Consider the following 27,306-nt stretch of genomic DNA (forward strand, 5'->3'; position numbering starts at 1 on the left):
CTTTGTTTCTTACAGTAGGTTATCATTCTAATACAAGGTAATAATCATATTCAAACTTTGGTTCAATTTCTATAACTATAACAATCTTATTTCAAGTGATGATCTTACTTGAACTTGTTTTCGTGTCATGATTCTGCTTCAAGAACTTCGAGCCATCCAAGGATCCGTTGAAGCTAGATCCATTTTTCTCTTTTCCAGTAGGTTTATCCAAGGAACTTAAGGTAGTAATGATGTTCATAACATCATTCGATTCATATATATAAAGCTATCTTATTCGAAGGTTTAAACTTGTAATCACTAGAACATAGTTTAGTTAATTCTAAACTTGTTCGAAAACAAAAGTTAATCCTTCTAACTTGACTTTTAAAATCAACTAAACACATGTTATATATCTATATGATATGCTAACTTAATGATTTAAAACCTGGAAACACGAAAAACACCGTAAAACCGGATTTAAACCGTCGTAGTAACACCGCGGGCTGTTTTGGGTTAGTTAATTAAAAACTATGATAAACTTTGATTTAAAAGTTGTTATTCTGAGAAAATGATTTTTATTATGAACATGAAACTATATCTAAAAATTATGGTTAAACTCAAAGTGGAAGTATGTTTTCTAAAATGGTCATCTAGACGTCGTTCTTTCGACTGAAATGACTACCTTTACAAAAACGACTTGTAACTTATTTTTCCGACTATAAACCTATACTTTTTCTGTTTAGATTCATAAAATAGAGTTCAATATGAAACCATAGCAATTTGATTCACTCAAAACGGATTTAAAATGAAGAAGTTGGGTAAAACAAGATTGGATAATTTTTCTCATTTTAGCTACGTGAAAATTGGTAACAAATCTATTCCAACCAAAACTTAATCAACTTGTATTGTATATTATGTAATCTTGAGATACCATAGACACGTATACAATGTTTCGACCTATCATGTCAACACATCTATATATATTTCGGAACAACCATAGACACTCTATATGTGAATGTTGGAGTTAGCTATACAGGGTTGAGGTTGATTCCAAAATATATATAGTTTGAGTTGTGATCAATACTGAGATACGTATACACTGGGTCGTGGATTGATTCAAGATAATATTTATCGATTTATTTCTGTACATCTAACTGTGGACAACTAGTTGTAGGTTATTAACGAGGACAGCTGACTTAATAAACTTAAAACATCAAAATATATTAAAAGTGTTGTAAATATATTTTGAACATACTTTGATATATATGTATATATTGTTATAGGTTCGTGAATCAACCAGTGGCCAAGTCTTACTTCCCGACGAAGTAAAAATCTGTGAAAGTGAGTTATAGTCCCACTTTTAAAATCTAATATTTTTGGGATGAGAATACATGCAGGTTTTATAAATGATTTACAAAATAGACACAAGTACGTGAAACTACATTCTATGGTTGAATTATCGAAATCGAATATGCCCCTTTTTATTAAGTCTGGTAATCTAAGAATTAGGGAACAGACACCCTAATTGACGCGAATCCTAAAGATAGATCTATTGGGCCTAACAAACCCCATCCAAAGTACCGGATGCTTTAGTACTTCGAAATTTATATCATATCCGAAGGGTGTCCCGGAATGATGGGGATATTCTTATATATGCATCTTGTTAATGTCGGTTACCAGGTGTTCACCATATGAATGATTTTTATCTCTATGTATGGGATGTGTATTGAAATATGAAATCTTGTGGTCTATTGTTACGATTTGATATATATAGGTTAAACCTATAACTCACCAACATTTTTGTTGACGTTTAAAGCATGTTTATTCTCAGGTGAATATTAAGAGCTTCCGCTGTTGCATACTAAAATAAGGACAAGATTTAGAGTCCATGTTTGTATGATATTGTGTAAAAACTGCATTCAAGAAACTGATTTCGATGTAACATATTTGTATTGTAAACCATTATGTAATGGTCGTGTGTACACAGGATATTTTAGATTATCATTATTTGATAATCTACGTAAACCTTTTTAAACCTTTATTTATGAAATAAAGGTTATGGTTTGTTTTAAAAATGAATGCAGTCTTTGAAAAACGTCTCATATAGAGGTCAAAACCTCGCAACGAAATCAATTAATATGGAACGTTTTTAATCTATAAGAACGGGACATTTCAACACGAGCCCGCCTCCATACAACAGGCATGTAGAATGGCTCACAAACTAGTGAACCAGATTGAAGAAAGAATTAAAGAACAGACTGCTGAAGAGGCCAATGTGAAGCAAGTCAAAAGAAAGTGGGAGGAAAACGGTGATAAGAATCACCAATACAATAACAACAGCAATTACAACAATAATCGCAACAATTATCCCAACAATCGCAACATCAATTGCAACTACAACAAACGGCCCAACAACAACAACAACAACAACAACAACAACAACAACAACAACAACAACAACAACAACAACAACAACAACAACAACAACAACAACAACAACAACAACAACAACAATCATCCCAACAACAATAATAACCGCAACAACAACAACAATCAGAAGCAGCTATGCCAAAGGTGTGAAAAGTATCACTCGGGGTTCTGCACCAAATTTTGCAACAAGTGTAAAAGAAATGGTCATAGCGCGGCGAAGTGTGAGGTCTACGGACCAGGGGTTAATAGAACGAAAGGAACAAATGGTGTCGGAACGAGTAATGGCGGAGCAAGTAGTGTCGGAGCAAGTTATGCCAATGTAGTTTGTTATAAATGAGGAAAACCGGGCCACATTATCAGAAATTGCCCAAACCAGGAGAACACGAATGGACAAGGCCAAGGAAGAGTTTTCAATATTAATGCGGCAGAGGCACAAGAAGACCCGGAGCTTGTTACGGGTACGTTTCTTATTGACAATAAATCTGCTTACGTTTTATTTGATTCGGGTGCGGATAGAAGCTATATGAGTAGAGATTTTTGTGCTAAATTAAGTTGTCCATTGACGCCTTTGGATAGTAAATTTTTACTCGAATTAGCAACTGGTAAATTAATTTCAGCAGATAATATATGTCGGAATCGAGAAATTAAACTGGTTAGCGAAACATTTAAGATTGATTTGATACCAGTAGAGTTAGGGAGTTTTGATGTGATAATCGGTATGGACTGGTTGAAAGAAGTGAAAGCAGAGATCGTTTGTTACAAAAATACAATTCGCATTATACGAGAAAAAGGAAAACCCTTAATGGTGTACGGAGAAAAGGGCAACACGAAGCTACATCTTATTAGTAATTTGAAGGCACAAAAACTAATAAGAAAAGGTTGCTATGCTGTTCTAGCACACGTCGAGAAAGTACAAACTGAAGAAAAGAGCATCAATGATGTTCCCATTGCAAAAGAATTTCCCGATGTATTTCCGAAAGAATTACCGGGATTACCCCCATATCGATCCGTTGAATTTCAAATTGATCTTGTACCAGGAGCTGCACCAATAGCTCGTGCTCCTTACAGACTCGCACCCAGCGAGATGAAAGAACTGCAAAGCCAATTACAAGAACTTTTAGAGCGTGGTTTCATTCGACCAAGCACATCACCGTGGGGAGCTCCTGTTTTGTTTGTCAAGAAGAAAGATGGTACATTCAGGTTGTGTATCGACTACCGAGAGTTGAACAAACTTACCATCAAGAACCGCTACCCACTACCGAGAATCGACGACTTATTTGATCAACTACAAGGCTCGTCTGTTTATTCAAAGATTGACTTACGTTCCGGGTATCATCAAATGCGGGTGAAAGAAGATGAAATTCCAAAGACTGCTTTCAGAACACGTTACGGTCATTACGAGTTTATGGTCATGCCATTTGGTTTAACTAATGCACCAGCTGTGTTCATGGACCTTATGAACCGAGTGTGTGGACCATACCTTGACAAGTTTGTCATTGTTTTCATTGATGACATACTTATTTACTCAAAGAATGACCAAGAACACGGTGAACATTTGAGATAGGTGTTAGAAGTATTGAGGAAGGAAGAATTGTACGCTAAGTTTTCAAAGTGTGCATTTTGGTAGGAAGAAGTTCAATTCCTCGGTCACATAGTGAACAAAGAAGGTATTAAGGTGGATCCGGCAAAGATAGAAACTGTTGAAAAGTGGGAAACCCCGAAAACTCCGAAACACATACGCCAGTTTTTAGGACTAGCTGGTTACTACAGAAGGTTCATCCAAGACTTTTCCAGAATAGCAAAACCCTTGACTGCATTAACGCATAAAGGGAAGAAATTTGAATGGAATGATGAACAAGAGAAAGCGTTTCAGTTATTGAAGAAAAAGCTAACTACGGCACCTATATTGTCATTGCCTGAAGGGAATGATGATTTTGTGATTTATTGTGACGCATCAAAGCAAGGTCTCGGTTGTGTATTAATGCAACGAACGAAGGTGATTGCTTATGCGTCTAAACAATTGAAGATTCACGAACAAAATTATACGACGCATGATTTGGAATTAGGCGCGGTTGTTTTTGCATTAAAGACTTGGAGGCACTACTTATATGGGGTCAAAAGTATTATATATACCGATCACAAAAGTCTTCAACACATATTTAATCAGAAACAACTGAATATGAGGCAGCGTAGGTGGATTGAATTGTTGAATGATTACGACTTTGAGATTCGTTACCACCCAGGAAAGGCAAATGTGGTAGCCGATGCCTTGAGCAGGAAGGACAGAGAACCCATTCGAGTAAAATCTATGAATATAATGATTCATAATAACCTTACTACTCAAATAAAGGAGGCGCAACAAGGAGTTTTAAAAGAGGGAAATTTAAAGGATGAAATACCCAAGGGATCGGAGAAGCATCTTAATATTCGGGAAGACGGAACCCGGTATAGGGCTGAAAGGATTTGGGTACCAAAATTTGGAGATATGAGAGAAATGGTACTTAGAGAAGCTCATAAAACCAGATACTCAATACATCATGGAACGGGGAAGATGTACAAAGATCTCAAGAAACATTTTTGGTGGCCGGGTATGAAAGCCGATGTAGCTAAATATGTAGGAGAATGTTTGACGTGTTCTAAGGTCAAAGCTGAGCATCAGAAACCATCAGGTCTACTTCAACAACCCGAAATCCAGGAATGGAAATGGGAAAACATTACCATGGATTTCATCACTAAATTGCCAAGGACTGCAAGTGATTTTGATACTATTTGGGTAATAGTTGATCGTCTCACCAAATCAGCACACTTCCTGCCAATAAGAGAAGATGACAAGATGGAGAAGTTAGCACGACTGTATTTGAAGGAAGTCGTCTCCAGACATGGAATACCAATCTCTATTATCTCTGATAGGGATGGTAGATTTATTTCAAGATTCTGGCAGACATTACAGCAAGCATTAGGAACTCGTCTAGACATGAGTACTGCCTATCATCCACAAACTGATGGGCAGAGCGAAAGGACGATACAAACGCTTGAAGACATGCTACGAGCATGTGTTATTGATTTCGGAAACAGTTGGGATCGACATCTACCGTTAGCAGAATTTTCCTACAACAACAGCTACCATTCAAGCATTGAGATGGCGCCGTTTGAAGCACTTTATGGTAGAAAGTGCAGGTCTCCGATTTGTTGGAGTGAAGTGGGGGATAGACAAATTACGGGTCCGGAGATTATACAAGAAACTACCGAGAAGATCATCCAAATTCAACAACGGTTGAAAACCGCCCAAAGTCGACAAAAGAGCTACGCTGACATTAAAAGAAAAGATATAGAATTTGAAATTGGAGAGATGGTCATGCTTAAAGTTGCAGCTTGGAAAGGCGTTGTTCGATTTGGTAAACGAGGGAAATTAAATCCAAGGTATATTGGACCATTCAAGATTATTGATCGTGTCGGACCAGTAGCTTACCGACTTGAGTTACCTCAACAACTCGCGGCTGTACATAACAATTTCCACGTCTCGAATTTAAAGAAATGTTTTGCTAAAGAAGATCTCACTATTCCGTTAGATGAAATCCAAATCAACGAAAAACTTCAATTCATCGAAGAACCCGTCGAAATAATGGATCGTGAGGTTAAAAGACTTAAGCAAAACAAGATACCAATTGTTAAGGTTCGATGGAATGCTCGTAGAGGACCCGAGTTCACCTGGGAGCGTGAAGATCAGATGAAGAAGAAATACCCGCATCTATTTCCAGAAGATTCGTCAACACCTTCAACAGCTTAAAATTTCGGGACGAAATTTATTTAACGGGTAGGTACTGTAGTGACCCGAACTTTTCCATGTTAATATATATTAATTGAGATTGATATTTACATGATTAAATGTTTCCAACATGTTAAGCAATTAAACTTGTTAAGACTTGATTAATTGAAATATGTTTCATATAGACAATTGACCACCCAAGTTGACCGGCGATTCACGAACGTTAAAACCTGTAAAAACGACATGACGATATATATATATGGATATACATATGGTTAACATGAGATTATGATAATTAAGTATCTCCATAAGTATATTAACAATGAGTTATATACATATAAACAAGACTACTAACTTAAGGATTTCGAAACGAGACATATATGTAACGATTATCGTTGTAACGACATTTAAATGTATATATATCATATTAAGATATATTAATATATCATAATATCATGATAATATAATAATTTAACATCTCATTAGATATAATAAACAATGGGTTAACAACATTAATTGAGATCGTTAACTTAAAGGTTTCAAAACAACACTTACATGTAACGACTAACGATGACTTAACGACTCAGTTAAAATGTATATACATGTAGTGTATTTAGATGTATTAAAATACTTTTGGAAGACTTCAAGACATATATCAAAACACTCATACTTAACGAAAATGGTTACAGTTGCTTTCCCATTCTTTTCTTTCATCAAGAATTCTAGTCGTATTCTTACCCGTATTATACACAGCTTTAAAACGTACTTACTATGGGTATATACCAATAGGAACTAGCATGGGATTCCACTCTTGATTATGTCATGTATGACTAATCAATTTTAACTTCTACCATGAGCTAGTCAACTAACTAGAACTCCTTTTAACCCCACTCACCACTCACCAATTACCACTCATCATTCACTCCATTTCACTTCCAATTCTCTTTCTAATTCTCTCTCAACACACACACACTATTATGAAGGTATTTTTCCAGTAGTTAATCATCATCTTCATCAAAAATCACTTCAAGAATCAAGCTATAATCATCATAGGAAGAACACTTCAAGAACACTTCAAAAATCCCTTCAAGTTTACTAATTTACTTCCAAGCTTTCTAATCCATTCCAAGTAATCATCTAAGATCAAGAAACCTTTGTTATATACAGTAGGTTATCTTTCTTATTCAAGGTAATATTCATATTCAAACTTTGATTCAATTTCTATAACTATAAACTATCTTAATTCGAGTAAAAATCTTACTTGAACTTGTTTTTGTGTCATGATCCTACTTCAAGAACTTTCAAGCCATCCAAGATCCTTTGAAGCTAGATCATTTCTTGTCACTTCCAGTAGGTTTACCTACTAAACTTGAGGTAGTAATGATGTTCATAACATCATTCGATTCATATATATAAAACTATCTTATTCGAAGGTTTAAACTCGTAATCACTAGAACATAGTTTAGTTAATTCTAAACTTGTTCGCAAACAAAAGTTAATCCTTCTAACTTGACTTTTAAAATTAACTAAACACATGTTCTATATCTATATGATATACTAACTTAATGATTTAAAACCTGAAAACACGAAAAACACCGTAAAATCGGATTTACGCCGTCGTAGTAACACCGCGGGCTGTTTTGGGTTAGTTAATTAAAAACTATGATAAACTTTGATTTAAAAGTTGTTATTCTGAGAAAATGATTTTTATTATGAACATGAAACTATATCCAAAAATTATGGTTAAAATCAAAGTGGAAGTATGTTTTCTAAAATGGTCATCTAGACGTCGTTCTTTCGACTGAAATGACTACCTTTACAAAAACGACTTGTAACTTATTTTTTCGACTATAAACCTATACTTTTTCTGTTTAGATTCATAAAATAGAGTTCAATATGAAACCATAGCAATTTGATTCACTCAAAACGGATTTAAAATGAAGAAGTTATGGGTAAAACAAGATTGGATAATTTTTCTCATTTTAGCTACGTGAAAATTGGTAACAAATCTATTCCAACCATAACTTAATCAACTTGTATTGTATATTATGTAATCTTGAGATACCATAGACACGTATACAATGTTTCGACCTATCATGTCGACACATCTATATATATTTCGGAACAACCATAGACACTCTATATGTGAATGTTGGAGTTAGCTATACAGGGTTGAGGTTGATTCCAAAATATATATAGTTTGAGTTGTGATCAATACTGAGATACGTATACACTGGGTCGTGGATTGATTCAAGATAATATTTATCGATTTATTTCTGTACATCTAACTGTGGACAACTAGTTGTAGGTTACTAACGAGGACAGCTGACTTAATAAACTTAAAACATCAAAATATATTAAAAGTGTTGTAAATATATTTTGAACATACTTTAATATACATGTATATATTGTTATAGGTTCGTGAATCAACAGTGGCCAAGTCTTACTTCTCGACGAAGTAAAAATCTGTGAAAGTGAGTTATAGTCCCACTTTTAAAATCTAATATTTTTGGGATGAGAATACATGCAGGTTTTATAAATGATTTACAAAATAGGCACAAGTACGTGAAACTACATTCTATGGTTGAATTATCGAAATAGAATATGCCCCTTTTTATTAAGTCTGGTAATCTAAGAATTAGGGAACAGACACCCTAATTGACGCGAATCCTAAAGATAGATCTATTGGGCCTAACAAACCCCATCCAAAGTACCGGATGCTTTAGTACTTCGAAAATTATATCATATCCGAAGGGTGTCCCGGAATGATGGGGATATTCTTAAATATGCATCTTGTTAATGTCGGTTACCAGGTGTTCACCATATGAATGATTTTTATCTCTATGTATGGGATGTGTATTGAAATATGAAATCTTGTGGTCTATTGTTACGATTTGATATATATAGGTTTAACCTATAACTCACCAACATTTTTGTTGACGTTTAAAGCATGTTTATTCTCAGGTGAATACTAAGAGCTTCCGCTGTTGCATAATAAAATAAGGACAAGATTTGGAGTCCATGTTTGTATGATACTGTGTAAAAACTGCATTCAAGAAATTGATTTCGATGTAACATATTTGTATTGTAAACCATTATGTAATGGTCGTGTGTAAACAGGATATTTTAGATTATCATTATTTATGAAATAAAGGTTATGGTTTGTTTTAAAAATGAATGCAGTCTTTGAAAAACGTCTCATATAGAGGTCAAAACCTCGCAACGAAATCAATTAATATGGAACGTTTTTAATCAATAAGAACGGGACATTTCACCGCTCAAATGCTAGCGGACTTTGATTTCTTTTTTATATGAGGCATTTAATTGTTGTTTATGAGTCTATTGTGCATCGCCTTCGTTGTTTAAGTTGTGTTTCCCTAGTTCCTTTGTTTCTCAAATATCTCTAATTGTGTCCATATATATATATAAAAAAATTGTTCTTAAAAAAAATTTCTTCCCTGAGTGGTCGATCAGGTTACTCCCCTCCGGGCCTACCCTGGAAGCGATTTTAGCGGTTTGGTCGATTGGTTGATGTTTTTTGAGGTGTTGCCTAGTGTGTTAAGTTTAGGCGTTTTGATGTTTGTCGGTTTCTTTTTGTTTGAGTTCGTTTTTTTCTTTGTCGGTTCGTGTAACGTCCCCCCAATAGGGTCTGGAAGGAACGTCACTAATATCAAAACATACCAACATATTATAATAAACGAGAACAATACTAAATGATGAATTTAACTTTATTGAGTACGCAGCGGAAAATGAAATGTCGTTACAATGACAGGAATAACAATAACGTAAATGTTCACATGCAGAAGTAATAAATGTGATATCTCTTGATCCTATGTCCAAGTAGCATCACATAAGCAGTAAGTATAAGAGCTTGAATCAAACAGCACCTGAGACAAAACATGCTAAAGTGTCAACCAAAAAGGTTGAGTGAAGTTCATAGGTTTAACAAAAGTTTGACCGTTGTTTTAGACCACAAGATTTAGTTTGTAAGGTTGATCTCCCGCAGGATCAAAAAGTTATGCCAATGCGTGATATTTAGACTAAACGTTCAAGTTTGCCCCATGACAAGTTGTGTCTGTCCTTGTCGGTTTAATTTCATTATTAAGTAATACAAAGACTTAGTCAAATGTATCGGGGACGTTACTCCCGATAGACCTACCCCCAATAATTAAGCATGCCGCAGCAATTAAAAATATCACTGTAGGGACTTAGTCGGACATAGCCGGGTATAGCATAGTTTAACAGTTTGGTACTTGTGTCTAAAGTGTAAAAAGTAAAAACAGCATGTGTCTCACCCCAAGTAAAAGTAAGTAAGTTTGCTAGCAATAAAGAGGGGCTACGAATTCACCTTAGTAAGTAGAGAGAGAGTTATTCCTCGGAATAAAGAGTTGAACGAGTGAGCAGGAAAGTCAACCTATTGACATTTAAGAGCAGTTAAGTGTTTTGGCCATGTTTAAGTTTAAATATGTGTTTAATTATAGTTTATTTTACTAAGTTTCTATTACTAGTAAGTTACTATTTTTATAAAGTTTCCATTTTTAGAAAGTTTCTTATTTTACTAAGTTTCTTTGACTAGAGAGTTTCTACTTTTATCAGTGTTTTCCATTTTAGGATACTTGCCGTATTAGATAAGCTTCCAATAACCCCTTTCCCTTCGAATGGCTAATTTAGATCTAGGGGCTTGAGCCATAGGACCATTTAAATCGGAAATCCAAACCCTCTGCCTTGAATCTCATAGAAACCATTCGTCAAGAAAGTTCGAAGATCTATACATCTCTAATACATATCCCAAAATGTTTTTATGTTACAATATAAGTAGTAGGTTATAGGTGCTAGTAATAGTAATAGTGCATACATGTTATTTATTTTATTTTTAATTGCATATAATTTATAACATTATTTACATGTTTCGGTAAAAATAATAACCGAATTAAAAAGTAAAAAGTAAAAAGTAAAAAGTAAAAAAAAAGTAAGAAAAGAATACTTACTAGTAGTAATTCTTCAAAGAGAGAATGAGAGAAATTTTGGTGTGAGTTTGAATGAGAAATGAGGGGTATTTATACTTGAAAAAATTAGGTAAAAAGAATAAAATAATTAAAAGAAAAAGAAATATTTTAATTCTTAATGGGATTTTAAAATTAAAAAGTATTAAATGTTAGATCATGGGATAATGCACAAAATAAAATAATAAAAGGAGTTTTTCCATTACAATTTTTAATTAAAAAGCAATTTATTTATTTATTTATTTATTTTTTCATTTATTTTAAGGATTTTTTTTTATATAAATAAACAAATTGATTTAATGCTTTTCCAAGAATATTTGTCAATAATATTTTATTTTATTTTATTTTATTTTTTTATTTAATTAATAAATACAAATTTTGCATAAAAATAATAAATAATTCGGTATTTTGTATTTTTAATAATAATTATGATTTTAATTATTAAACTATAGTTTTAATAAGTTTGTAAATATTATTACATTTATATATAATTAGATTTATTATATAGTTAAATATATAATACATTAACTAAATAATAAAAGTGATACAAAGTTTATATACTTAGTTAAATTATGTCAAATTATATAAATTAATAATATATTATTTATTTAAGCGTACATTGTTGAATAAAAATTACTATTCGGTCAATATTTAATTGTATATAACAACCCTTAATACATATAGTCAGACATATAACCCTAGGGTTAATTCAGTAAATTTAGAAGTCGAAAAGTGAGGGTTGTTACAGTACCTCCCCGTTAATAAAAACTTCGTCCCGAAATTTTAGGTAGACTTCTCGGATGCATCAGCGGTTGAGAAGAGATGGGGATATTTCTGTTTCATTTGGTCTTCACGTTCCCAGGTATACTCAGGGCCACGTCGTGAATTCCAACGGATCTTAACAATAGGTATGGTGTTTTGTTTTAAGCGTTTAGCAGATCGGTCCATGACTTCTACGGGTTCCTCTATGAAGTGCATTTTATCATCAATGCGAATGTCATCCAAAGGAATAACGAGAGTGTCATCAGCGAGACACTTTTTAAGATTCGAGACATGAAATACGTTGTGTACGCTGCTAAGTTCAGCAGGTAATTCTAATCGATAAGCCACGGGTCCGATCCTTTCAGTAATCTTGAAGGGTCCAACAAAACGCGGACTTAGTTTGCTTCGTTTACCAAAACGAACGACGCCTTTCCAAGGGGATACTTTCAACATGACTTTGTCACCAACTTGGAATTCCAAATCTTTCCGACCTTTATTAGCATAGCTCTTCTGTCGGCTGCGGGCAGTTTCTATTCGTTTCTTAATCTGAACTATCTTTTCGGTTGTCTCGTGTATGATTTCAGGACCAGTTAACTGTCTGTCCTCTAATTCATCCCAGCACAGTGGGGATCTACATTTTCGTCCGTATAAGGCCTCAAAAGGTGCAGCCTTAATACTTGAGTGGTAACTATTATTGTAAGAGAATTCAACCAAAGGCAAATGTCTATCCCAGCCTTTGCCGAAGTCGATAACACAAGCGCGAAGCATATCTTCCAATGTTTGAATGGTTCGTTCACTTTGACCATCGGTTTGCGGATGATAAGCAGTACTCATGTCGAGTTGAGTTCCAAGAGCAGTTTGTAAGGATTTCCAGAATCTGGAAGTGAATCTACTGTCGCGATCGGATATGATTGATATAGGAACACCATGACGAGAGACAATTTCTTTGATATACAGTTGTGACAATCTCTCCATCTTGTCGGTCTCCTTGATCGGTAAGAAATGAGCAGATTTAGTAAGACGATCTACTATGACCCATATAGTATCATTGCCACTAGAAGTCTTGGTCAATTTAGTAATAAAGTCCATAGCGATACATTCCCACTTCCACTGCGGAATATCGGGTTGTGTCAACAGACCAGAAGGCTTTTGATGTTCAGCCTTGACTTTCAAACAAGTGAGACACTTACTAACATAAGTAGCAATGTCGGCTTTCATATTAGGCCACCAGTAGAATTCCTTCACATCGTGGTACATCTTACTGGAACCCGGATGAATAGAATACCTAGTCTTATGAGCTTCATCCAAGAGTAGTTCACGGAGATTACCGAAGCGGAGAATCCAAATTCTGTTGCCAAAGTACCGTGTACCATTAGCTTTCACTTGGAGTTGGTTCTCGAAACCGATAGGTCCTTCACCTTCGATAAGTGTTGGTTTAATAGCTTCCAGTTGAGCTTCGCAGATTCGTGATATAATATTTGATTTGATTTTCAGGTTTAAGGCACGAACACGTTTAACATCGTCTTTTCGACTAAGGGCATCAGCAACTACGTTTGCCTTGCCAGGATGATATTCCATCTTACAGTCATAATCGTTCAATAACTCGAGCCATCGGCTTTGCCTCATATTCAGCTGTTTTTGATCAAAGATGTGTCGAAGACTTTTATGGTCAGTGTACACCGTAAACTGGGTACCATATAGATAATGTCTCCATATCTTTAATGCAAATACCACGGCACCTAACTCAAGGTCGTGTGTGGTATAGTTCTCCTCGTGTTTCTTCAACTGTCTAGATGCGTAGGCAATAACCTTTTCACGTTGCATTAAAACACAACCAAAGCCTTGCTTTGAGGCATCGCAGTAAACAACAAAATCGTCAGTACCTTCAGGTAAAGATAGAATCGGGGCTATGGTCAACTTCTCTTTCAGAATCTTGAAAGCAGATTCCTGTTCTTCGGACCACTCAAACTTCTTCCCTTTTTGAGTTAGCTTCGTAAGAGGTTTGGCAAGAAGGGAAAAATCCTTTATGAATCTCCGATAATAACCGGCAAGTCCCAAAAATTGACGAATATGCTTCGCAGTCTTTGGTATCTCCCAGTTCTGGATAGCGGTAATCTTAGCTGGATCGACATGTATTCCATTACTATCAACAACGTGTCCGAGGAATTGTACGGTTTTGAGCCAAAACTCGCACTTAGAAAACTTAGCGTAGAGTTGTTCCTTTCGTAAGAGTTCAAGAATCACGCGCAGATGTTGCTCATGTTCCTTCTCACTCTTGGAGTAGATCAAAATGTCATCAATGAAAACAATGACGAATTTATCGAGATAAGGTTTGCAGACACGGTTCATGAGATCCATGAAAATGGCAGGAGCATTGGTCAAACCAAAAGGCATGACACAGAATTCATAGTGCCCATAACGAGTGCGAAAAGCAGTCTTAGGAATATCAGATTCCTTGACTCTAAGTTGGTGATATCCGGACCTCAAATCAATCTTTGAATAAACAATTGACCCTTGAAGTTGGTCGAATAGATCATCAATACGTGGCAACGGATAACGGTTCTTGATAGTAAGCTTGTTAAGTTCGCGGTAATCAATGCACATCCTTAACGTACCATCCTTCTTTTTAACAAATAGAATAGGAGCTCCCCATGGGGACGAGCTTGGACGAATGAAACCTTTATCCAATAGTTCTTGGAGCTGGTTGGAAAGTTCCTTCATTTCGGAAGGTGCTAAACGGTATGGTGCTTTAGCAATAGGAGCATCACCGGGAGCTAAATCAATTTGAAATTCAACTTGTCGAGGAGGTGAAAGACCAGGAAGATCTTCGGGAAACACATCGGGAAAGTCTTTAACCACTGGTACATCTTCAATACACTTCTCTTTCGATTCGATCATCTTAACGTGGGTTAGAATAGCTGGATAACCTTTCATAAGGTGTTTGCGGGTTTTAATACAGGAGATAATATTGAGATTGGAACCACTCTTTTTACCTTGGATGATAAGAGTCTCTCCATTTTCCAATGGAACATGAATGGTTTTATCGTAACACATGATGGCAGCTCTCAATGGACGTAACCAGTCCATTCCAACTACGACGTCAAAACTTCCGAGCTCGACCGGCAAAAGGTCTATCTTAAATTCTTTATCGGCTAAGATTAGGTTGCAGTTTTTATAGATTTTATCGACTTGCAAGACCTTTCCATTGGCTACTTCTACTAATCTTTTAGTTTCTAAGGGTTGAGGCTTTTCAGCAAATAGGGTACAAAAATCACTAGACACGTAACTTCTGTCGGCACCAGTATCGAATAAAATAGTTGCATAGAAATTATTGACAAGATACGTACCCGTGATAACTTCATCTTCATCTCGGGCTTCAGCAGCAGTAATAACAAACGCACGACCCTTCGCAGCAGTAGCATTAGCTCCAGTAGCGGGATTATTTTTCTTCTTAGGATAATTCGGACTAATGTGTCCCTTCTCTCCACAAGTATAGCATGTAGGAGGAGCTTTGGCCGGAACAATAGCCTTATCCTTCGGAGGAGTCTTACACGTCTTAGCAACGTGTCCCACTTTCTTACACAACGCACAAACTGCAGTACACTTCCCCGGGTGATGCCTCTCACAACGAATACAGAAAGGATAAGTACCCTTATAATTCGACCTTGTACCATCCGCAGGCTTCTTATTATCATTCTGAGCCGAACCTTGAGATGGCTCAAACTTCCTCTTACCATCATTACCCTTGGTTTCAACTTGCTTATTGGTCGACGCCCTTCTTCTCTTGGCCAACATGAGATTTTGTGTCATGAGAATCACAGCATCCAAAGTAACCTTCTCAGCAGCAATAACATTCCCTTGAACATCCTCTGAAAGACCTTCAATATACCGCTCAATTCTTCTAGCTTCAGTAGGAAACATTTCAGGACATAGAGTAGAAAGCTCCAGATAACGATTGGTATAGTTATCAATGTCAGTACCCTTGACCTTGAGTTCCCAGAACTCAGCTTCAAGTTTCTGAACTTGACTTCGAGGACAGAATTTGTTGACCATCATGCTTTTGAGTTCATCCCATGGAATTGCATTAGCATTATCAATTCCTACGGACTTGGCATGAGCATTCCACCAAGTTAAAGCATTTCCACCCAATGAGCTAGTGGCATACTTTACTCGATCGTTATCACCACAGTTGCAAATACGGAAAATAGATTCCATCTTCTCGAACCAACGGACTAGTTCGACAGCTTCTTCAGTCCCCTTAAATGCAGGAGGATGACAGTTTGAAAAATCCTTGTAGGAACAAGGTTTCGGTTGTGGATTAGCATGGTTAGCTTGGGCGTTGCCTTGGGCGGCAGCGCGTAACTGTTGGAATTGCTCAATAGTTAACACAACATTGTTAAGGGTAGGTGCAGCTGAACGAACCATGATGTCACTACATAAAAGTGAACATAAGTCGGATAAGTTAACAAATTTGAGCAATTACAAGTAGGAATAAGATAAAGTATTAATATCACATGATATAAATAAAACACTTTATTTTATTAAGGAACTAGGCATTAAATAAGCCTTTTAATATATGATTCGGAAATAGAAATAGTTTTAAGGCATAACCTTTACATAGATGGAAAATAGAAAGATAACTAAAGAATATTAAGATTCACATTCCTTCTTCTCGTCCTCAACCTTCTTCATAAACTTCTCAACTTTCTCATTCTTCGCCTTTTGTTTCTCATGCAGGAACTCGAGATTATCATAAAGGTTAGAAACTTCATTGTTGATTACATGGTACTTGTGGTCCCTTATAGAAAGTTGATTATTCACGTGATTTTCCTCCATCTTCAATCTAAGGTCAACATCTTCTCTTAGGTAGGAGAGAGATTGCTTCCCCCATCGGGTATTTCTATCACCTTCATACTTCACCAACTTTATCTCTTTCTTTAGTTCAACATTTTCCTCCATGAGCTTCTTGATCGCTAGGTCTTTTTCCTTCATTTGAAAATCGATCCTTGCAATATGGCGAATTAGGTCATCGGTAGTTTTTCGCAGATTCATGAGCTCGTACTTGGCATCAACTTCATCGTAGAAAGGAGATCGGGATCTTTTCTTTGACGGCCCAGTTTCTTCAACACATTTCCTCTTGTCTTTATTCCTCGGGGTTGGATAGTATTCAGGAGACCCATGTAACTTTAGAGTAGTATTTGGGCTATAATTTGGTGAGGGAGGACCACCAAAGCCATAAGGTGGACTTTGGACTGGTCTTTCTGTGGAAGACCTTTCAGTATCTTTTTCGGTTGGCTTGAAAAGATTCATTTTGGTCGTTTGATGATAATTAGAGATCCTAACATTAGGAAGGATATTTTGATTAGAATCTTTAAGTCAAGTTTATTAAAGCATAATCGTTAAGATTATGGGGCAATCCTAAGTGCTTTAATTCTAAGGCAGGAAAGGTTATAGTTTCCTAGATTGCTAAGGCACCCTAGCTAACAAGTAAGGCACACATAAAAATGCAATCCTGGTTCTCTATAACAGCCTGGTTATGCTCTGATACCAATCTGTAACGTCCTCCCAATAGGGTCTGGAAGGAACGTCACTAATATCAAAACATACCAACATATTATAATAAACGAGAACAATACTAAATGATGAATTTAACTTTATTGAGTACGCAGCAGAAAATGAAATGTCGTTACAATGACAGGAATAACAATAACGTAAATGTTCACATGCAGAAGTAATAAATGTGATATCTCTTGATCCTATGTCCAAGTAGCATCACATAAGCAGTAAGTATAAGAGCTTGAATCAAACAGCACCTGAGACAAAATATGCTAAAGTGTCAACCAAAAAGGTTGAGTGAAGTTCATAGGTTTAACGAAAGTTTGACCGTTGTTTTAGACCACAAGATTTAGTTTGTAAGGTTGATCTCCCGCAGGATCAAAAAGTTATGCCAATGCGTGATATTTAGACTAAACGTTCAAGTTTGCCCCATGACAAGTTGTGTCTGTCCTTGTCGGTTTAATTTCATTATTAAGTAATACAAAGACTTAGTCAAATGTATCGGGGACGTTACTCCCGATAGGCCTACCCCCAATAATTAAGCATGCCGCAGCAATTAAAAATATCACTGTAGGGACTTAGTCGGACATAGCCGGGTATAGCATAGTTTAACAGTTTGGTACTTGTGTCTAAAGTGTAAAAAGTAAAAACAGCATGTGTCTCACCCCAAGTAAAAGTAAGTAAGTTTGCTAGCAATAAAGAGGGGCTATGAATTCACCTTAGTAAGTAGAGAGAGAGTTATTCATCGGAATAAAGAGTTGAATGAGTGAGCAGGAAAGTCAACCTATTGACATTTAAGAGTAGTTAAGTGTTTTGCCCATGTTTAAGTTTAAATATGTGTTTAAGTATAGTTTGTTTTACTAAGTTTCTATTCCTAGTAAGTTACTATTTTTATAAAGTTTCCATTTTTAGAAAGTTTCTTATTTTACTAAGTTTCTATGACTAGAGAGTTTCTACTTTTATCAGTGTTTTCCATTTTAGGATACTTGCCGTATTAGATAAGCTTCCAATCACCCATTTCCCTTCGAATGGCTAATTTAGATCTAGGGGCTTGAGCCATAGGACCTTTTAAATCGGAAATCCAAACCCTCTGCCTAGAATCTCATAGAAACCATTCGTCAAGAAAGTTCGAAGATCTATACATCTCTAATACATATCCCAAAATGTTTTTATGTTACAATATAAGTAGTAGGTTATAGGTGCTAGTAATAGTAATAGTGCATACATGTTATTTATTTTATTTTTAATTGCATATAATTTATAACATTATTTATATGTTTCGGTAAAAATAATAACCGAAGTAAAAAGTAAAAAGTAAAAAGTAAAAAAAATAAAAAGTAAGAAAAGAATACTTACTAGTAGTAATTCTTCAAAGAGAGAATGAGAGAAATTTTGGTGTGAGTTTGAATGAGAAATGAGGGGTATTTATACTTGAAAAAATTAGGTAAAAAGAATAAAATAATTAAAAGAAAAAGAAATATTTTAATTCTTAATGGAATTTTAAAATTAAAAAGTATTAAATGTTAGGTCATGGGATAATGCACAAAATAAAATAATAAAAGTAGTTTTTTCATTACAATTTTTAATTAAAAAGTAATTTATTTATTTATTTATTTATTTTTTCATTTATTTTAAGGATTTTTTTATATAAATAAACAAACTGATTTAATGCTTTTCCAAGAATATTTGTCAATAATATTTTTTTTTTATTTTTTTTATTTAATTAATAAATACAAATTTTACATAGAAATAATAAATAATTCGGTATTTTGTATTTTTAATAATAATTATGATTTTAATTATTAAACTATAGTTTTAGTAAGTTTGTAAATATTATTACATTTATATATAATTAGATTTATTATATAGTTAAATATATAATACATTAACTAAATAATAAAAGTGATACAAAGTTTATATACTTAGTTAAATTATGTCAAATTATATAAATTAATAATATATTATTTATTTAAGCGTACATTGTTGAATAAAAATTACTATTCGGTCAATATTTAATTGTATATAACAACCCTTAATATATATAGTCAGACATATAACCCTAGGGTTAATTCAGTAAATTTAGAAGTCGAAAAGTGAGGGTTGTTACAGTTCGGTAGTGTTCGTTCCTCTTTGATTGTATCTTTGCTTGTTAATGGTTATTTGATTTTGTCTTGTTCGGCTCGCATTTGAGCAAGTATCTAGGTTTGTTTCTTAGTTGCGAGACAACCCGAATATAACCAAAGTCCTATTATACCTATATACTATTAGTCGACCGAATTTTGGTCGTTTTAGTTTTAACGGAACGTTATTTTGAGTTTGCGTTCACACTACAAACGGTCCCTCAACTTCCGCTCAAATTACACAACGACCCCTCAACTTTACACTTTTTCAGGGGTAGAAAGCGTAAATATATATATATATATAAATATATAATTTTATTAAAATAAAAGAAACTTACTCCACCCGAATTTATAACGGGCCCTATCTTCTCGCTCGGTGCGAGTTAAATTTTTTCGAGACCACCGTTCAACTCGAAAAAATCTCACAAACCCAACGGGACTAACTATACGCGAAAACGGACATCGTTAAAAAAACACTAAATAACGGGCCCTTAAATTTTTCTGAGACTACCGTTCAATTTGAAATAATTTTACGAACACAACGCACTAACTATACGCGAAACGGACACCGTTAAAAAAGTAAATATTTCGGGCTATATTACATACACGTCCAACAAACAACCCAACCTACTAGATATATTAGGTACCAAACAACGTATATCCAAATTCGACCGCGCGTCGAATATAACCGCAGCAACGCGCGGTCGAAATTTTTTCTAGTTATTAGTTACTATAAAAGTAGCTTTTCAAAAAGAAAAAAAAAATGTTTTTCGGATATGGTCACAAGAAAAAAAAACAATAATTACTTTTTAAGGAAATTTGTGGTGGCCGGTTTTAGTTATTAATTCGGAGATAAGGTATGGGTGTCATAGCTCAGTTCGATCAGAAAATATATTATTTCTCTAATTAACTTATATTTTTGAAAAAATTGTATACCACGAGTGTCAATATTTGTTTGAAACGGTTTTATCTAAATATTAGATTTGGAATTGGATCGAGAATTAATAGAAACCATTTTAAAAAATTTAAATTCGGTTTGATAAGAAATTGAATTCAAAAATGAATTTTAATTTTAATATATTAATAATAATAATACGGAGTATACTAAATTATTGACTTTTTACGCATGATATTACAGAGTATTAATTATTACTTTACTATATTATCTAATAATAGAAAAAAATTATTAATAGTAATTAGGGGCATTTTCGACCCCCAAACTAGGCGTAAAGTGTCAAGTAACTATTTTCATAAAAAATGTTAAATAAACTCCACCCAAATATTCAACAGGTCATATCTTTTAGCTCGCAACGAGTTAAATTTTTCCGACACCATCGTTAAACTCGAAATAATTTTAGAAACACAATGTCACTAACTATACGCAAAACGGACGCTTTTTAAAAAACGCTAAATATGTGAAGTACTTTTCATACACGTTGATTTTGCGTTAAATTTTTAAAAGTCGATAATTATATAGCTAAACGCGGAGATGGACATATATTGTTAATTTAAAATAACATTTATATCTTTCACGGGTTATACCTTTTAGTTCGACTCGAGTTGCGCTTCAACGACATCATTCTTTAGCGACGAAATAATTTTACAAACTAAACACAATAAAATACATTAAAAACCAAACCCCAGGCGCGAAACGAGGGTTCAACAACTACTTAATACCATTGTACACATTTAATTTAATTAACAAAAAAAAATACACATTTATTTACTCCTTTCTTTTTCCTCCGACTTGGGAACACCAACATAAAAATAGTAATCGCTTCTTTTCTTTTCTTTCATATACTTTCTTTTTCTGTTATTTTCTTTTCTATCTATCTGGATAAAACTTTGTAACAGAGTGTAAGAGTCGGGCGAAACTAGTTAAGGACAGGGGTTGCAGGTGCCCCCAGTGGATGATGAAGGAGGAGGAGTGAAGAATCGAGATATTATGGTGATTTAGTGGTATTTTAGTGGATATTTTATAGTGTCTTTTTAAGATTAAAAAATGCAGGATTATTGTGGCAGGTGGGCGAGGGGTTAGGGAAGATATGTGTAACCGTACAAGCTAGATTTGGAAAGGATGGATGTACTAATTAACATGCATATTGTACAAGTTGTTGCGTTGTATATATTTGTATAGCATTCGAGTTGTATAGCATTCGAGTTGTATAGGTTATAAGCCTTGTATATTTTGTGGTCTCTTGATAAAAAGTTGCTTTTCAAAAAAATAAAAAAATAAATATGACTTAAAATTACTTGCAGTACTTCAAGAACTATTTATAACATTGAATTTGATTTTGGGTTCAGTTTCAGTTTTACTCCCAAATCTTTCATAACTGAGAAAACCAAATCGATTAAAACGAAAAAACCTGATGAATACACAATTTGAAAAGGTATAAACTTATTTTATAATTATTCAGTGAATTGATTGTGCAATTTGCAAAGTTAAGGTAACTTACACGAGCACACTGAGCATGAATATCTTGCAAATAATTGAGAACTCGACGGGTGGAATGCTTGTTCTTCTACAATAAAGTTAGGTAAAAATGATTTTTAAAAAAATTCCAAATTAGAAAAATCAAAATTAGGCCGATTACTTGATTAGTTAGTACCAAGTCTAAATCACAACTATACATTTTTGCATACATACCTATAGAAGATGATAAAACAAGGCAATAGGATGATGAAGCCAATAAGGAAGATATAGAAGGTGAAAACATAAGAATTAATTTGTTGAGCACTTGCAGATTTAAAGAGCGTGTTACCACCTACTTGCATGCATTCAACCATTACCATTGCTGCAAATGGTAATACGTCTTTGTACAAGAATATGCCCCTTTCTTTGACACTCATTCTCTCTCTATATTCTGCGTTTTCTCTGTTTACTTTTTTAAGTATCGATAAGGTATTGATATTTATTGATCTGATAGCTTACCAACCCCAAGACCCAAGTTTATGAATTTACATATTTAATCCGTGTGTTTTCATTTCTTGAATCAGACCGTAATAGAGAGTGTGTTTTTTTCTTTTTACTTTTAAAAAAAAAAAATAATAATAATAAATAAAAAAAATTACGCTGTTTGTAAATTTTATGAGGAAACTTTAACTTTGTTTTTGCATTGTTGGTACATGTGCTTTGGTAAATTTTCTTTGTTGGTACCCAATGATAACGTCCGTCATTTTTTAAACGATAACCAGGAACGACCTTGATGTTTCAGCTAAATATTTAACGACCATTACTTAAACTCTATAATTCGCCAAATTAGATTTTTTTTCCTAAGAACATTTAATTTTAATGCGTGTTATGTATTACATGATTACATGCTTCGGGTTAGAAGTATTTGAATTTTTTTAAAAAAAAAAAAAAATCACATCGGTTAGTGAAAGCGGTAACCGTCATTTGGGAGCAAGAGAGAAGAGAGGAGAGAATTTTTTTTAAGATCAGAAGAAATTAGGTTAAGGAGGTTGGGTTTCCTATTTACCATAGACTCGCGTGCATTTTCTCGATTGCTCTATGGTGGGATATGACGATTTCGTAATGATATTGTTTTTAATAACAATAGCATTCGAGAAAGTGATTTGTTTGACTGTTCTCGTTTATTTGCTTTCTCTTGGCAAAAAGCTAGATGTAAAGTACCGTCATGGTCAATTTGGTTTAATAACCTTTTGTAATCTTTTTTTTCTTTAGCTACTTGGCAAAAAGCTAGATGTAAGTTGTACCGTCATGATCAACTTGGTTTTTTAACCGTGTGTATTCTGTTTATTCTGGTCAACTTGGTTTTTTAACCGTTTGTATTTTGTTTATTCACTAACTCCTTGCTAGTGTTTTGATTTAATAACATTCATATAGCTGTTCAAAACAAGAAAAAAAGAAGAAAAAAAGACAAGCCAAATTTGCAAAATAAATGCAGTCAAGAGGAAATATTAAGGATTGATTTCTTGTTGAGGGGCGTTTTCTTTTAGAAAACGGTCTCGTTTCTATATGAGTTTTCGTTTTTTTTTTCAAAAAAAAAAAAAAAAAAAAGTATTAAGGATTGATTCCTCAACATGTTGCGTATAAAGTTATATTGGTCTCAGATGGTGAAATTTCAACTTTGTATTGGTAGGTTGACTTTTATTGGTCAACATGCATAAACAAAAAACTACAACTTACTAACCGAAACATATGTATCGTATGCAATGATCATCATTAATTAATAATATTAATATTAATATTAATATTAATATTATCTATAGATTCATTTAGAAAACAAAACAAGACAAAAAAAAAATGATCACTATTTCATTAGGACCCATCCGTAATAATAATCAACTTTAAGGGTAAAAATTTTGAATTGTTTTTGTCTTCTTTTAAAACCACTTTTTTAAGGTATAAATACCAAAAATTGTGAGTTTAAAACAAAAGCACGAGCGGCTCACTAGCTATCCGTCTGGCTTATATACCAATTGGTCAGAGGTTCGACTCCCAAGTCCCAGTTCTCCCTCTCCTTTTCCCCCCTTTTATTATTTTTTAATTTTTTTACCCATTATTCTTTCATTTTATTAAATTGTTCATAATGCACCCCTTAACATTTTTTCTTCCTATTTCAGTCCTCTCACTCTCATTCTATAATTTTAAAATTCTTTTTTCAATCTAACTTTTTTTATAGTTTGTAAATGACTTCATTTATTCTTTCTTTACCACTTCTTTTAATATTTTTTACATCTTCTACTTTACCTCCTTTTTTTTTTACAAATATACTTTTCTACTTACACACTTTACTACTTCAATAACAAGAATATTCAAATTTTGTTGATTTTAACTATTGTAGTTATTTATTGGAAAGATATTTTCTCTTTAATTTTTTTTTTATGGTTATTAACGTTTAAGTATTTAATTTAAAATATAGGTTGTGTACAACGAAAACTGGCTAATTATGTTTTATATATATAAAAAAATAAGGGGTTCACCGCCGCAACGCGCGGCTAACTAAAAAACTTGTTAATTAATATTAATTAATTAATATTAATACTAATACTTTATATACTAAATGAGATGGAGAAGTGTGTAGTTTTAGTTATATCGTATTGTCGTTTTGAGTTTGCGTTCACATTACAAACGATCCCTCAACTTCGGCTATATTTACACAACGGCCCCTTAAGTTTACACTTTTTCAGGGGTTAAAAGTGTAAATATATACCTTCAATAAAATAAATAAACTAATTTCACCCGAATTTATAACGGATCCTATCTTCTCGCTCGGTACGAGTTAAATTTTTCTCAGACCACCGTTCAATTCGGAAGAATCTTACGAACCCAACGGGACTAACTATACGCGAAACGGATAATTTTTTAAAAAACGCTAAACACAACGACAACCCGTATATTCCCGCTCGCCACGAGTTAAATTTTTTCGACGGCAGCGTCAGACTTGAAATAATTTTATGAACAAAACGAAACTAAGCACATTCGAAACGGACACTTTTAAAAAAAACGCTAAACACAACGACAGCCCGTATCTTTCTGCTCGCCGCGAGTTAAATTTTTCCGACAGCACCGTTACACTCGAAAAAATTTATTGAACAAAACAAAACTAAATACGTTCGAAACAGATACTTTTTAAAAAACGCTTAACACAAGGATATCTAAAACGGCGCTTAACACATGGCCGTGTTCCCCTATGTAAATGCACAACGCTACGTTAAATGTGAATACGCAGCCCGAAAGCCCCTCCGCAACGCGCGGGACGGTTCGAACTAGTTCAATCTAAAAGATACTTGGTTGTAAGACCCGTAAAAATATGAGTTTGTTATAAAATATATTAAAAATTAATAAAACCATTATAAAAAACATACATTATAATTAAAATTAAAATTACTAACTGTTGTAATTTAGTAGTTTATTACTACCTTTTGTCTAAGTTTATACAATACTTAAATATTGAAGAGTAGTAATGGAGAGAGGAATATATATTTCATATATATGTAAGAATGGTACAATCAGTGATTACATTCGAATACTACAATAATTCACTGTGCAGTTAGGTGGAATAGTAATATTCGTGAATTGATCCACTTAATTTGTTGATCCACCAAAAAGTGTCGGCCACCACATTTTACTTTATCAAAAGCCTATGATTTATAACACTCCCCCTTAGACGACATTTTTGTTTCATTAAAAAAAATCAACTACATGTTACTGCCTCGTTAAAAACCTTGCTAAAGAAAAATTCAGTGGAATAAAAACTTTAGCCAAAGGAAAAAGAGTGCAGCTTAGAGTTAACTCCCCCTCAAGTAGACATCGCTGAGTCGTTACATCTTTTGAACTTGCCTCATGCCAATATTATGAACGTGTTTTCTGAAAACAGCAGTTGGAAGTGATTTGGTTAAAATATCGGCAGAGTTTTTACTGAATTCAACATATCTCATTTCAATCTGGTTGTCCTTGATGAAATTTTGAGTGTATGAGAAGAATCTAGGAGGTATGTGTTTTGTTCGGTCACTTTTGATATACCCTTCTTTCATCTGTGTTATGCAAGCTGCATTATCTTCATAGATAGTTGTTGGACTTTTATCGCGTTCTAGTCCACAAGAATCAGTAATGAGTTGTGTCATTGATCTTAACCAAAAACATTCCCGAGTGGCTTCATGTAATGCAATCACTTCGGCATGATTTGATGATGTTGCAACAAGTGTTTGTTTTTGAGAACGCCATGATATTGACGTGCCTCCATTTAGGAATACATATCCAGTTTGATATTTAGCTTTATGTGGATCAGATAAATAATCTGCATCTGTATAACCAAACAAATCTTGTTTCGAGTTGTTAGAATTAAATAATTATAAATCAGTAGTTCCCCGAAGGTATCAAAATATGTGTTTGATCTCATTCTAATGCCTTTTGGTAGGGGCTGAGCTGAACCTTGTCAACAAATTAAATGCAAAAGAAATGTCAGGTCTTGTATAATTTGTACGATACATAAGAGCCCCAATTGCACTAAAATATGGAACTTCTTAACCAAGAAGATCTTCATGATCTTCTAGAGGATGAAATGGATCAGTATCAATATTGAGATCTAACAACCATAGGAGTACTTAATGGTTTTTTGTCTTGTCCATATTAAAATGTTTTAAAAATCTTTTTGGTATAAGTTGTTTGATGTATAAGTAAGTCATTGGTCATATGCTCAATATGTAAATCAACGTAATACTTGATTTTTTCATTTCAAAATCTTTCTTTAGAAGTTGAATGGCTTCATAGATTTCTTTATTTAAGATAACTAATATAAACAACTACGATCACATATTCGAACATTGTTTTTTATAAAACACACGTGCAAATAAGTTTATATGTATACCTTTTTCTTATCAAGTAGTCATTTAATTGGTTATACCACATACGTCCCGATTGTATAAACTCATATAAAAATCTTTGTGATTTAATGGAATACATTCCCTTGGGTTTTGCATTAGATGCTTATGATACCTTAAACCCTTCAAGTATATTCATGTATATCACTATCAAGTGATCCATACAGATAAGTAGTAACAACATTCATGAGATGCATTTAAGTAACTACCAGGTTGATTAAGTATCTAATAAGTAATTGTATCCATTACAGGAGGATAAATTTTCCTCATAATTCATTTATGGTCTTTGTGGAAAATCTTGAGTTACAAGTCTAGTTTTGCCTTGTAACTTCATTTGCACATT

The 27,306-nt window shown here is 33.9% G+C and overlaps 1 protein-coding gene across 1 annotated transcript in view; it reads right to left on the reverse strand.

The window, feature by feature from the left end:
- Window positions 1-22,495, reverse strand: part of LOC139898686 (WAT1-related protein At5g40240-like) — a 37,692-nt gene extending 15,197 nt beyond the window's left edge. The window contains exons 1-2 of the mRNA XM_071881442.1: window positions 22,264-22,495; window positions 22,073-22,138 (exon numbers count right to left, since the gene is read on the reverse strand). Coding sequence (XP_071737543.1) covers window positions 22,073-22,138; window positions 22,264-22,466 — 269 coding nt within the window. The 5' untranslated portion in view covers window positions 22,467-22,495. The remainder of the gene's footprint in view (window positions 1-22,072; window positions 22,139-22,263) is intronic.
- Window positions 22,496-27,306: the final 4,811 nt, after the last annotated feature.

This window comes from Rutidosis leptorrhynchoides, chromosome 3 (assembly GCF_046630445.1).
Source record: "Rutidosis leptorrhynchoides isolate AG116_Rl617_1_P2 chromosome 3, CSIRO_AGI_Rlap_v1, whole genome shotgun sequence".
In the NCBI taxonomy this organism is placed as follows: Eukaryota; Viridiplantae; Streptophyta; class Magnoliopsida; order Asterales; family Asteraceae; genus Rutidosis; species Rutidosis leptorrhynchoides.